Source organism: Poromitra crassiceps (assembly GCF_964638095.1).
Source record: "Poromitra crassiceps genome assembly, chromosome: 14".
Taxonomy (NCBI): domain Eukaryota; kingdom Metazoa; phylum Chordata; class Actinopteri; order Beryciformes; family Melamphaidae; genus Poromitra; species Poromitra crassiceps.
Window position 1 is genome coordinate 42,050,746 of NC_139633.1, and position 14,245 is coordinate 42,064,990.

The 14,245-nt window shown below is 44.5% G+C and overlaps 1 protein-coding gene across 2 annotated transcripts; it reads right to left on the minus strand.

Annotated features, from left to right (window-relative positions):
* On the minus strand, positions 1 to 14,066 carry LOC310789481 (uncharacterized protein). Of its 2 annotated transcripts, XR_014553341.1 has the most exons (9): positions 13,925 to 14,066; positions 13,596 to 13,702; positions 13,024 to 13,216; positions 12,789 to 12,878; positions 11,123 to 11,384; positions 10,866 to 11,019; positions 6,434 to 6,647; positions 1,742 to 1,819; positions 1 to 604 (listed from the first exon to the last, which is right to left on the minus strand). XR_014553341.1 is itself a non-coding variant. In XM_083651127.1 (4 exons), the coding sequence occupies exons 3-4, from the start codon at positions 1,774 to 1,776 to the stop codon at positions 404 to 406; spliced, it is 264 nt and encodes an 87-aa protein (XP_083507253.1). In that variant the 5' UTR covers positions 1,777 to 1,819; positions 6,434 to 6,647; positions 10,866 to 11,017; the 3' UTR covers positions 1 to 403. The 2 variants fall into 2 exon arrangements, 1 of the variants encoding a protein (XP_083507253.1); XM_083651127.1 differs by lacking the exons at positions 11,123 to 11,384; positions 12,789 to 12,878; positions 13,024 to 13,216; positions 13,596 to 13,702; positions 13,925 to 14,066 and having other exon boundaries at positions 1 to 632; positions 10,866 to 11,017.
* Between the last annotated feature and the right edge of the window lie 179 nt (positions 14,067 to 14,245).

The following is a 14,245-nucleotide window of genomic DNA, read 5'->3' on the forward strand; positions in this document are numbered from 1 at the left end:
ATCACGTTATAATAGCACGTCTCATGTTATAATACATTATACTGCAGCTCCTGTGTGCTGAAGGACATGACCTATGACCTGTCCAGGACACAAATGGACATTTCACATTGTCAAAACAGTTCAGTCCAGGCAATTTCTTTTTGCCTAAGAATCACACTCCTTTGCCATGTTATGACGAGCACCCTCCATAAGACTGAGTTAGGGAGGGTTACTACCTAAGAGCATCTTTAAATGGCATCTATTACTCCTTTTATCATACAATTTCCACATATCAACAGACACACACTGATAAGTTATCCTGCCACTCCCAAAGCAATTCTGACCATACACAACCATGATGTAGGCTATATCTCTGCTCTGACAGCGGCAGAACCAAGTCCATCATTTAAAACCGTGTCGAGGTTCACTCCTCCTCTGTAGCCGCCTTGTCTCCTTCAGATGTTTCCTCGTCACAGTCACTCTCTTCCTCCTCTGAGGAACACTCTTCCTCCTCTGTGGATTTGGATTTTGGAGCTGGCACCTTGAAGGTAATCTCGCCCTCTGGGTCGATGACCTGGGACTTCCGCCTCTCCAGGAAGGACGGGGTGGAGGCTGGCGTGGTGTCCTGATGTGAGATGGCATCGTTAAAGTCCCTGGACACCAGAAATATTTTATTATTATTTAGCATTTTGAGTTCATCACATCACAGGAGCCTATGTTAATAAGCCACCAGCCAAATTTGAACGATGATGAACGTCGCAAAGTATATAAATTTAGGTTTGACAGTCTGGCAAAAGTAATGAGAATGAATTATTTTTTAGAGTGTATTTTCTCCCGTGGAATGTGTGGGCGTGTCCCATCTGCAGCAGCCTCCGAGAGAGAGAGCGCGAGACAGAGGGGGGGAGGGAAACGGAGAAAGAGAGATCGACACACACACACCGTGCGTGTGTGTGTGTGTTCGTTGCTCGGAGAGGGACTCTTGCTGCGACTGCACAGCGTGTGTGTGTGTGTGTGTATGTGTGAGTAACCTCGCGTCAGGCTGTGTGTCTCTCTGTGCTCTCTCTCACACGAGAGAGAGAGAGCGAGAGAGAGAGAGAGAGAGAGAGAGAGAGAGACAAGCATAGCGCTCGGCACAGAGTGGGAGGCAGACGGACACTGAGGGAGCGCTGTCACTGGGGGCAAAGAACGGACAAAAGGAGGGCAGATTGAGCGCGTGTACAAAGGTTATATAGAGCTTATGACGTCATAAGCTCCTGCATTTTAGCACCTCGCGCACTGCTCTCTTCAATGAGGAAGTATCTTGTAGAATCTTGTAGAAAAGTGTCGATTTTAAGGCTTTGGGTTGAAAGTAATGTATAATAATTTCGGAGGCAGACAATTACCAACATAAGACCCTAAATAACATAGTTAGAACGTTTTTGTGGATTTTGGTTTCCAGGGACTTTAATAGAATAGGCACAGATGGCTTGCTGAAACCATCTACATTGGATTCATTTTGAGTGTCAGGTTATATATCCCTTTAGACTGTACAAATTTGACTCTTTTCCCAGTTGCTATGTTGGCGCATGGGTTTTATCACACTGCCATGAATAGGACGGGCAGGTAATAAGCTTAATGCACCATAATACTATAAGCACAGTTATCTGGCCCCAGACCACTGGGAGGACCTGGGGCCATTTTCAGCCTGTGCTCAAGCCAACATCCACACCATCATACAATGCAATATAAACATGTCAGCAGCTACACATGGTGTTGCTCTTACATCGCTACACGTAGAGCCGCTACACGTGGAGGCATCCATGGCGTCGGAGGACTTTTTCTTCTGTGGAACCTGGGCAGCCTGTAGAAGGACAAAAAATACGGGTTGTAAAAAGGTTAGCAACACAAGAAAGCAACAAACAAATGCTAGCAGATTTTCTCTAAAATGTTGCACGCCCGAAGAAACGTATGCTTTTGCTCAGGAGGGATTAGGGATCAACGGCCAATAAGCAGCTTATTGCTTATAGCAATATTGCTTATTGGCAGCTTCAGTCCAAAGAATCTGTTCAGTTCAGTTTAGTTTGCCTTAGCCCTATGAATGCCCACGGCCCATCATAGGGCTTAAAATGGAATTATGCTTCCTGCATCGGCGAGGACCGCGAGTGTCCGTCCGGAAAAGTTGAAGTCAAATCAGCAGACACGCCCCTCCGCAAGGCTCCTGTGCGGACGGTTTTCGCCTGGCCGTGCACACCCACGAATTTTGTAACTATGCGGACGCGGCTGGGCGGAAAAAGTGGAGTTTTCAAGACTCCCGCGAGCAGAAACTGCACAGAGTATAAAAGCTCCACACGTTTTCTCGTCAGGATTCCGTGTCTCATTTCCGTGTGGCCGGGCCAGATGTCAAGCATATTCCCACTTCCCAGCTTAAGGCAAACTGACCTGAATCTTCCAATAAGCAATAGGTTGTGCCAAAATTGTATTTTTGCAGGTTGAATCAGCATTTTCCCATAAAGTTGCAAAAAATAAGACTAGCACGAAAAACTTTCTGGACCTATATTATTCTATGATTTATCCTTTCATTTCTTATGGCAACATAGTTTGCGCAAGCACATATAAAACCAGTCTTTAGCTCAGGAGGTAGAGCGGGTCGGCCAATGACGCAAGGGTTGGCGGTTCGATCCCCGCTCCCTCCCAGCTGCTGTCATTGTGTCCTTGGGAAAGACACTTAACCCTCCTTGCCTCGTATGATTGGTATGATTGGTATGAATGTAGACATGATTGGTATGAATGTAGACATGAATGATGGTGGTTCGGAGGGGCCGTTGAGCGCCAATGTGTGGCTGCCACGCTTCTGAACCACCGGTACGAATGGTGTGAACGAATAATGATTCTGTGTAAGCGCTTTGAGCCTTGGAAAGGCGCTATATAAATCCAATCATTATTATTATTATTATTATTATTATCTCCGTATTAAAATTTGTTTTTGTTAGATTGTCACAATCAAGTACAGCCGTCAAATCACTTGGAACAGTCTTCCTGCGGCACTAGATTCAGGGACTCTGTTAGCCGGCAATTGCCGGCTTTTATCCGGTATTTGTTGTCGTGGGCCGGCAAATTAAAAGGTCGCCGGCTCAATTGGCCGGTTGGAAATATGCCAAATAAATTCTTTATATAAAATTAGGGATGGGTATCGTTAAGGAATACTGCTTATATGGATCCGGTATTTTAACGGTACTCTTATCAGTAGCCTACTTTGTTATTTTTAAGAGAAAAAACCCCGAAACAAATGAGGCTGGTTATTGTGGCAGACAATTCTGCTGGGTGAGGCGAAACACGTCAAGAACTGTGCGCCGTCGGCAAAATGGCCTTTCTGTGTCGAGTTTGCATGTTCTCCCCGTGCCTCCCGGGGGTTTCCTTCATATAGGAACCCCCTTCACAAAAAACATGCAACATCCTGGTTGCTAATGTGGTTCCTCCTCTGATCGCTAAGGGCGCCTGTTCAGAGGGAGGGGAACTGGTTGGAATAGCGTGAACCTCCCACGTGCTATGTCCTACCGGTGAAGCTTCCTCTATCAGGTGAAAAGAAGCGGCCTTGTGACTGCCCATGTATCGGAGGAAGCATGGAGCCAGTCTCGGCTCTCCCAAGATCGGCAGAGGATGGAGTAGCAACCAGGATTGAAACCAAAAATGAGCACTAATGGGGGATAAAAAATCGGGGAAAAAAAAAAAAAAAAAAAAAAGAACTGTGCGCCGCTTGTGATATCTTTCTGTTTTTATTAGTTTGGGGGGCGGGGAAAGTGTCGCCACAGACACAAGTTCATAAATGTTGCAATACAGAGCGATGCAATGGCTTTCACAGACCTGCCAACCTGGACACATTTTTCGTACCATGCACGCATTTTGGCATCAAAGTACGCCGGTACGATTTGTCAGTTAAAACTACGCAAAAAGGCGTTGATGCCTATGAATTCAATTGTGTATGGGTGCACTGGGCAGTATGCGTATCGTGTGTTGTGAATCTACTCTCACTCTGGTCACGAGTCACGACGACTACTGTGAAAGACTAGCGATAACCTGACCAATCCAACCAACGAACGCATCGAGTCTAGCCAATCAGAGGCAGACTAGGGCGGGTCATGACTTCGTCATGCATCATGTTAGTGTGTGTCACGCAAGGGAGCTCCTGACAGCCGAACTCCGCTGCTGCTGCAGCTTTCTAAGATCAATATATTTAATTAGCCACTCTTAATAATAAATACAGAGACAAAGTGAACATCACTTCCTCCTTCAGCACTGTACCAGAGATTTTCATCCGCCCTTTATTTTCCCATAGATTTTATAAAAAGAGTTTTACTGGTTCAAACCAAACGGTTCAGCTAACGCTATAATCGGGAGAGACCATAGAACATTTCACCACTCAGACCAAAACAGAAAAAATATTTTCTTCAAACCCGCATTTTTTTTATGTTTTAGTCCCAGTGAAATATTATGTGATGTCTCCTGATTCTAAATATATCTGTACCGTTTGTTTTGAACCAGTAAAACCCTTTTTATGAGCATTTTATGAAATGTCTATGGAAAATAAATGGCGGATGAAAATCTCTGATACAGTGCTGAAGCAGGAAGTGACGTTCCACTTTGGCTCTCTATACAATGCGGGCAGGAGGTGCCAGAGCCTGGAAAGAGTGGCAGGGAATTGGCTGGGGAAGGGACACATCGTGGTCCATATACTGTAACGTTGAATGCCGCGGTCCCGAAGGTTAGCGGCTAACGAACATGCTAACATTACAGTAGCCGTTTCAAGGCTGGCGTTAGCTGTGTAACGTTACAATTGGACCAAGCATGTGGCTGCAGATCACCACAGTAAGGTAATGGTTATTGATATGTTGTGATGTTTCTAAATGTCTGGGTTTCCCCTGCTTTTTTTGTCAGCGGAAGCCAGATGAATGAAACAAGGAGGAAGGCCGTTTAGAATTATTCTTGCTTCACATTCAGTCAACTTCCCTGCAAAGATGCTGATTCTTTAATAACACAAACAAAAGGTTTAACTTGAGAAGACCTGAAGCTGATATATTGATCTTTAGGAGAGACACTAACAAGAATTAATAAACCAGATTAACGGGTCATGTAGTTAAGTACTTAGTGTTTACATGACCAATTAATCTTGTTTATTAATTCACAGAAAGGTAATTGTAGGCCTGGATATCACCGACAGGCTTTTATGCGTCACATGAACAGGCATGCAGATTAAACCAAAATAGTAAATACATCCCAATCAATTCAAATTCACTCAATGGAATTGCAATCCAATTCTATCTCTCATTTTTTAAGTGCCTATTTTTTTAAGTGTCTTATACTGACTGCTTATACTAAAAGCATATTGAGGTGTACTTCAACTTTTGACTTGTCTGTGCCCAAAACACACCGCACTCGGGTGCCGGTGTATGGTACTCAAAATATTTTCTCAAGGTTGGCAGGTCTGCTTTCATCAATGGGCAGTGTGCCCTCAGTGTTAACTCACTTGAGGATATATAGTGACTTTACAGACATTTATTTACATGATTGTCACTTTAAGAAATGATTACATCCATCTTTTTTCAATACATTTTGACTGGGCCGGAAAATCTTCTATATGGTCGGAATTCTGGAACGATGCCGGCTGCATTGGCCGTCTAGAAAAAAGCCTAGCAGAATCGCTGCCTAGATTGTCCTGATATGGGCAAACCGATACTGAAACTGGGCAAATGTATGCTCAGGGATGCAAAGTCATGGAGGGTGAGACAGGTGACGGATACCAGAGCAGACATAAGACCACTCAGAAATCCTCCTATTTTAGGATGAAAGAGGTGACTTGTCACCTAAAGGTGACTAGTTTGCATCCCTGTACGTTCTAGGAATTTAGCGGATGCTCCTATCCAGGTGGGTGACATACGACGGAGCGTAAAGCGCAAATTATGCTCGAGCGAAATCGACGGCGCTGAGGGGGTCGCCGCAGCTGGGCGTCCTCTCGGCGCAGCTCGGCGTAGGGGGCGTGCAGCTCCTCGAAAATGTGACTCCACGGCGTCAACTCCTTGTTGTGAGGAATGAGGAAATGCCATTTCCTCATTTAACAGTGCTTGTCCCTCATCTAGCAAAGCCTTCTGCAGGCTCACCGGAATGAGTTTTGAAATGGAGGGACAATAAAATGTTCCCCCACCGACATGATTGCAAGTTCTTGGTAAACGACACGATAACGTTTTGGACGTGTTTTGGACGAGGTATACGTTCGAGTATGCACAGTCTCGCCGTCGCCACTCGTCGGCGGCAAGGCTCCAAGTCGTGGCTGCGCAGAACCATGCCGGGCACAATGAGCTTTAAATTGATGGATTACCAAATCCTCAAGCAACCAGTAGGGGGCAGCTGGGATGACTCTTGAGCTCAGATAAATAAAAGGGGTCACAAGCTTGAAGTTACTATTCCAAATCCAAACGCTTACAAATCACGGGAAGTCGTATTCGATGCCGTGTGCTGCCAGCCTCTTGCGGAGCTTGAACTCCTTGCGTAGGAGCTTGTCGGTCATCTTGGCCGCCTGCTCTGCTGTGTGCGTGTCTTGTTGTAGCGCGTCACGGCAGGATGTTTGGGTTGCCGGAACGTCTTCTGAGAGCCAACAAACAGCTGCTCGTGCACCTTCTCCAGAGGAACCACATGACCTGGAAAACAGCAAGAGGCAACAGATTTACATTTATCTTTTTTTTTTTTTTTTACAATTGATGCTCTTAACTCATTGAGTGCCAGCCACTTTTGGAGAACGGACGCTCCCAGTGCCAGAGTTTCAGAGCGTTTTCAGTGATTTCTCGAGGCCCACAGAATATTGTGTGATATTACTATGTAAACACCGAACACGCATAAAGAACGATGAGACTCTCTTCGATCTTCTGCAAAAAAAAAGTTTATTGATACCATTTTCCGTTCTTTAGTTATGAGCCGGAGAAGATAGGTTGTTTTGAGCAAAAAGACACGTTTCAATTTAGAATCTGAGATATTCAGCCTTTTGTGAAAGGAAGCATTTCAAGCACATCATTGACTCTGAAACTAATATTTTCTGATGTAATGACACCTCAAAAATAATTTCCTTCAATAAAAGAGTGAAAACAAAGGAATTTTGTTTGGCCAAATAATATTTTTTAGCTGCAACCAGCAGCGCTGGCCCCTGCGTGCGCAGACCCTACACCTTCTTGCTGGTCTTGATTTACTGCTGGTGGGCATCAGATAGCCTATTCTAGCTTGTTTGCTCTCTGTGCATCGAGCCTGCTGCTGCCTGGGTCTGTGTTTACTGTCAATGGTTGTATGCTGTAGTGCCCTGCGTGCCCCACCCCCCTCCTCCTCCTCCTCCGTGGTGGGAGGAGTGTCTCTGGGGCTCTGCTGCGGTTTGCTCTGTTTGATCTGCACTGAAAAGTGCGCTGCATCCCCCCGCTTTTTTACAGCGTGTCGCCGGCTCCCACCTGAGAATAATGTAACTTTTCAGAAAGCTGCTGGTGTCGGCAACTAAATCATATGGAGGGGCTATCGCAGCGGACACGGATGAGGCTCAATTGTGGCAGCAGATGACTGCTGTTCACAGGCACAGCTAACGTTATGCTTCATGCATATCGATGCGATTTCCGTTTCCCCATGACTTCTTCTCTCTTTTTTCCTCGCCTTTCTCTAATCTGGAGAGCACTGTCGCCACCTAATGGGTCCCTAAAATAGCTTTTACACATTCAACAGCCACCATACTTTCTTTGATGCACGTCCCACCGTCAAAAAACGCAATTGACGAACATACTCGTCCTTGGCACTCTACGTTACTAAACCAATTGACGAACATACTCGTCCATGGCACTCAATGAGTTAAGTAGTTATTTCTCATTGGTGCACACACTAAGTGAACAGTTGTAAATTGGTGTCATGGAAAGCACCCGAGTGATGAAAAAGTGCCAGGGCAACCGCCCCCCCCCCCCCCCCCCCCCCCCCGCCCCCAAAAAGAAGACAAAAATCTAAATTTAAGATGGGTAAACAAAGCATGATAAACATTCAGTTAATTTTTATTCTGTGATTAAAGATTGCGCACAGTTTCAGTTTCTAAACATTGAAAAAAAAAATCCATTTTTAGTCTCATAATCACATTTGATCCCTCTTTCTCCCATGAGGTAATTGTTCATGGTTTCTGCAACAATCTTAGCCACCTCATCACAGTCAAACTCTACAAATGCATAGCCTTTACTGCCACCTGTCTGGAAAGCAAGATACAAGAGAAAAGAACAGACAAATAAAGTTAGGTGTTACCTATCTGAATTGATTCCTAGTTCTTCATACCTGCACTTTAAGATTAAACTTTCTTTGGATTGCTATTTTAAATGTATTTTTCCTCCAGTTGTTGTAGGCACATGGGTTTTATCACACTGCCAATAGGAGGAGCAAGTGATAAGCTTAATGCACCATAATACTATAGGCACAGTTATCTGACCCCAGACCAGTGATAAGCTTAATGCACCATAATACTATAGGCACAGTTATCTGACCCCAGACCAGTGATAAGCTTAATGCACCATAACACTATAGGCACAGTTATCTGACCCCAGACCAGTGATAAGCTTAATGCACCATGATACTATAGGCACAGTTATCTGACCCCAGACCAGTGATAAGCTTAATGCACCATAATACTATAGGCACAGTTATCTGACCCCAGACCAGTGATAAGCTTAATGCACCATAATACTATAGGCACAGTTATCTGACCCCAGACCAGCTTAATGCACCATAATACTATAGGCACAGTTATCTGACCCCAGACCAGTGATAAGCTTAATGCACCATAACACTATAGGCACAGTTATCTGACCCCAGACAACTGAGAGGACCTGAGGTCATTTTCAGTCTGTGCCACAAGCCAAATTATTGAGGAATAATTCAGCAGTTGACGGTCGGAGAGACGGCATCCGGTACGGGATGAGTTTTAGCACCCCAGCCTGGCTCTCTCGTGAGGGAGAAATCCACAAACGCTACGGATCAGCCTCCTGAAAATCTGCGTAAACATCGGCGCGGCCTGTGGTCCTTCAGGCTAGAGCGAGGTGCTCGCCGCAGGTGAATGACGTGCAGCCCACAGGCCTCCCTGAGGCATCCTCCCTGTTCATGGTACGGCATGGTAGGATTGCCTTTTTCCGCGGGAGGTTCTGGTGAGACGAAGGAGGTGCCCGGCCTGGAATCACCCCACAGAGCCTTAGACCTCCATGCACCGAAGGTCTTGCAATACTGCGGTGTAGCACTAAACTCTATTGCAGCGGATTGGGCGTGATCAACCCTTCCGCGGGCAACGTTGCAGACAGAGTAGGAAGGCTGATCCGTGAGCGGCTGCTTCTGGGACGCGGGTCGGGGTCGTAATCGGCCTCGGCTGGGTCAACTGGGCGAGGGTGTATGATGTTGACAGACCCGAAACACCCCACGACCCCAGTTAACATCACTGATGACGCGTCCCAGCGCATGCAGAAGTATGTATATTTGAACCAGCATGGACACTAGGGGTGGGGGAAAAATTGATTCACTTAAGTATCGCGATTTTTAATGTCACAATTTTTTGAATCAATCTTTTATTCCAGAATCGATAATCGCGTCATTTTTTTTCTGTTTATGTATGAAATGTTACCATGTTCATCCAGCACATTATAGAGCGCTTCCCTCTGCTCCGTGGCTCATACAGCCAATCATGTACCTTGTTAGTACAAGTGACACGGAAACAGCCAATCATTTAACAGAAAAACTCCGAGTGCACCCGCCCCCGCTCATACACAGCTAATCATATCCCTTGACAATGGTGGCATTGCTAGTGACGCGATGGTTTGATCTCACCCGCCGGCGTTACAAAGAATTTAACATTAACGCCCGGGAAATTAACATTAATGTTAGACACCAATTTCACAAATACGGACGTCTGCAACGTTACTTTACGGAATGCGGGGCATCCGTAGCTCAATTCACTTCTGTGAGCAGAGACAAAGTTGAACTGTTGGAAAGGTTTTACTTGTACTTTGGGACAGGAAGAATAACTCATTGTGTCATCTATTGAGCACACAGCTTATGACTTTATGTCTTGTGCTTGGGTGGAGTCTTGATGGGTATATAACACTGATATGGAGAAATGTAGCCTACCGCATTTTCAGCCAGGCAAGGCTTTTTCTCACCCAACCAACGGCGCGCGGTCCCCAGCGCTGTCGCCCTCCAGCCCTACATAAGCCTATGGCATATTTGTAGTTTGGGTCATGTCCCAGCTCTTTTAACATGCACTAGCTATGTTTTTAAACTTTAATAGGGCTTGGCAATTATGATTGAAATCAATATTGTGAGTCTTGAAAACAAGAGGTGTGATGTCAAACTTTTTTTTCTCCTTTTCAAATAAATATTCCTTCAAATGTTTCATCTCTCATTTCGTCAAGAGTTTTGAAACCAAACTTGCTTATCATTCATCTAGACAGCAGTGAGCATTATCAACATGATATGAGTATGATATGATTCCACTGAATGAGGATTGAGGAGGTGACTGAGGAAAAGACAGGTATTGTTTACTTAGAAGCCCATCCTAAAACACATTGCCAAGAGAGATTTGATATGCTGGAAAGGAGCAGAGTCGAGTGTCTCCCGTGGAGCATGATGTTAGTTACCCTTTTACTCCTGGCCAGTCGCAGCCTCAGGACTGTTCCAAACTGTTGAAAGTATGATTTGAGCCATTTAACCACTAGCCCAAGCATCCCTACTGTGGACACTGGACATACTAAGAATAGCTACATGAGCTGTTAGATCAGGAAGTTTAACCATTCATGATAATACAGTGTGTAGTGCTTAAGTGGTGTAGTGATGTATAGTAGTTTACAATTAGACATCATGAAGAATACCTCTGCAGTGAACTGGGATGTGGGAGGTGGATATGCAGAGTCTGCCTTAGGTAGTGATATGCCTTAGGGCCATGCAGATGGAGTGTGAGGGCGAAATCTCTCTGGGCCTTGGTGTACTCTACACCCTGCTTCGACAGGAGGTGAACCGGAAGATCTGAAATTCAATTCGCAAAAGTGATTTAGTATGTCTCCTTTAAATAGTACGGTAACTAAGAAGTTTAACAAAGAACATAAAATATATTCAATTTGTATATTACCTGAGTAGCATTCAAGCTAGTCTTTCAGCTCTTCATTTATCAGGTTTTTCTCCTTCAGTTCCTCCAGAAGAGCCTGCATGTTTTTCTTGGCCCTCCTTTCTCTCGCCAAAGCATTTGACTTCTCCCGCTCCAGTTTCCTCACTCTCGCTGAGGCTTCATCGAGTTTGGCCTTTATAGCCTTGGGGCAGGCAGGGAATGAGTAAGGGTGGTCAGTGGCCTGCCGCTTGCGGCTCTTTCCCCTCTCTCCAGTGGTTCCCTGTTGCTTTGGCAAAATATATGAATACATAAATAATAGTAAGAATTAATAACAGTTACTTTTTTTTAAACATTTCAATGTTCACTTAGCAATGCTGTGACCCTAAATTCATTTTTACATTCTCCAATTCTCCAACTCAGCATACTTTTAAGAAATTGATCTTAACACGTTCACTGCCAATGACGTGTTGATACGTCAAAAAAAATCCAACGGTTGACTGCCAATGACGTGTTGATACGTCAAAAAAAAATATATATATATTTTGACGGTGGGACGTGGATCAACGCCCCCCACGTCTCCTATAAAAATATTGGAGCCACCGAACGTGTACAACCCATTCCACCGACCCACTAAGTGGCGACAGTGCTCTCCAGACTAGAAAAAGCCGAGCCAAAACGGCAGGGGAACGCGCGAAGAAACCATTATCATACTGTAAAATGGATTGGCGAAAACGCTTTCGCGCATTATCGCGCTGGGAGCTGGCGGTGGGGGATTGCAAATTTGCATAATAGATTATGCGTGCAACACACTTTGAAACACCGCAGAAAGCCCACAATCGCACGCAGCTTCATTGCAGCTGAGCTCACAACCGAAACGACTCATGCAGACTCGCCCAAAGAGCAGCCGCCAGCAGCCAGGCAGCACAGACAGGCAGAGCCTCGCTTGTGACAAACGCTGCAAAGCCACTAGAGACACACCCACGGAGGGAGGAGTTTGAAGGAGAGGGGGGTTTCCTGCTGCTATGGAGGAAATTACTGTTCAAAACTATTGTTTAGATGTCTGACGTCTTATGCCAAAAATAAATGGTTAAAGTGACTGTTCTATCGAATTTCACAAAAAGCCATTTATCTCAGAATAAATTTTCAGACGCTGAAACCATGCTGTATTCTACTGCTAATGCCTACATAACTACTAACTCTACAAACTAACTCTTTTAGACAGAGAAAGCACACATTCTATTAGTTATTTTGAGATCATTTGTGTTCACAAAATCTTAGCAGAAAATAATCCTCGGCTCTTGAAAGATGAGCCAGAATCCTCAAAAAAAAAACCTTGGCAGAACCTACCTACAGTATTGAAAAAACGGCTGGCAGTGAATGTGTTAATAGGCTTGTCCCCTTAGAAGGCAAAAATATGTTTTGTGGCTCTGGACGAAAAAGGCTGTTTTGATTGTAAGGGTTGCCTAACCCTGCAGTTTCAATGTTCGCACATTTTTATTCATCAAAGTGTATGAGTGACATACATAGACTTCAAACAGTACCACCTCAAATAATATTAGGCTCTTCTAATAACACCATCATAGACCTTCCTGCGTACCACCGAGATGAAGGATTTAATATGGCAAGCCATATGATGCTCTCATGAGAGCATCTCTCATTTGTTAGTGACATTCTACATGCAAATACTCACAACATCAGGCTGAGGTTCATCCTGAGGCAAGGCCATTGGAAGGTTGTCTTCCGCTCTTCTAGAATTGTTTGTGCTTCTAGTTGCAGCCGGCTGAAATAAACATAATTAAAGAAGTTGAGTGTCTAAAATGTGCTGTAATAAAAAACACATTATTTACTTGCAGAAAGAAAAACTACAGTGTGACATTGATATACCAATCTCATACACCTTGAATACCTATTGGCCAAACACATACCTTTTGAAGGTGAGCAGGGAAGTTGAACATTGTTGGCACAACACCATCTTTAAGGCGGACAGTCTGCCCCGTCCTGTCAAATTGCTCACTAGTAAAGTGGTCACTGCAGAGCACTGTCCTGCCAGCTGCAACAAAACCCTCCCGTCTTAATGCAAGTTCCCACTGTCTCCTCCTCTCTCCGGTTTTGGGAAAGCTTCAGAACATGAGAAAGGTAGCCAAATATAGAAATTATTGTCAACATTTTCCACCTTACTTTACTTTAGCATTAAGGGTAAGGACAAAAATACACACCAAAATTATGATATTTTGGGGGTAATTGTATGAATTTATGCAAATTTTAAGAATAAGACAACCACACTAAGATTTATAAAAAGGTGTCCAAAAGAAACATTCAATGATTTTGTAAACAATGTTTGCAACATTCTAAAAAGGCTGGGTCAACAACAATCTTGCAATACTATTATCTCACATAACCCCACTATTCCTTTTTGTAGCAGGACTTGTATAGTACATACATCCACTAAGTAACTAGCGATTATCCTAATTATAGGCGTAATATTGTCATATCTTACATGTGAAAGGTGATCCCACGTCTTCTTGATTCAAGACTACGTTGATTAGAGCACCCATAAGCTGCACAAAAGTCAGGCATGTTCCTTCACTGGTAGGCCGCATACTTCTGTAAACACAAAGCCAGCAATGTCCTGCATCATAAATGTATCTAAATGTAAGACGTTTTTTTTACAAACCAAAGCGCTTGAATCATAACCACGTTAATAATGCTTGTAATAAACCAAACCGTTTGTAAATCCGTCAAGATTTCAGCGAGTTATGAGTATTTTTGTCTGTGCAGGTCACTCACCCTCCAACAGCTACCATAGAACGTACCAGAAAGGCTTACTGTGGCAAGATGGCGGCCGTTCAACGACGCTGGTGACTCCGCCTTAAGCCATCTAGCCTTTATATATATCTATGATCAACGCCAGCAGCTCTTAGCCGGGTTAGCAGCAGCCGCAGGCTGATATAATCGCCAGGAGCTCCACAGAAGAATAAACAAACCACGTTGGTCTTTTCATCCGGTTGCCCATGCGGTCACAAAAAACGACGTCATGAAAGAGACGAGCTGCATGAACTGGAACTCTAGATACGCTTCAAACAGCAAACAGCGCCATCTACCGTAGTGGAGGTCTAGCTGCCTGGGGGGGGGGGGACAGGGAGGGAA

Coding starts and splice junctions, on each gene's coding strand:
- LOC310789481 (XM_083651127.1), bottom strand. CDS start 1,776: ATGCCTCCACGTGTAGCGGCTCTACGTGTAGCGAT. Junction 633..1,741: donor GCGGCTCTACGTGTAGCGAT/GTAAGAGCAACA, acceptor TCTGGTGTCCAG/GGACTTTAACGATGCCATCT.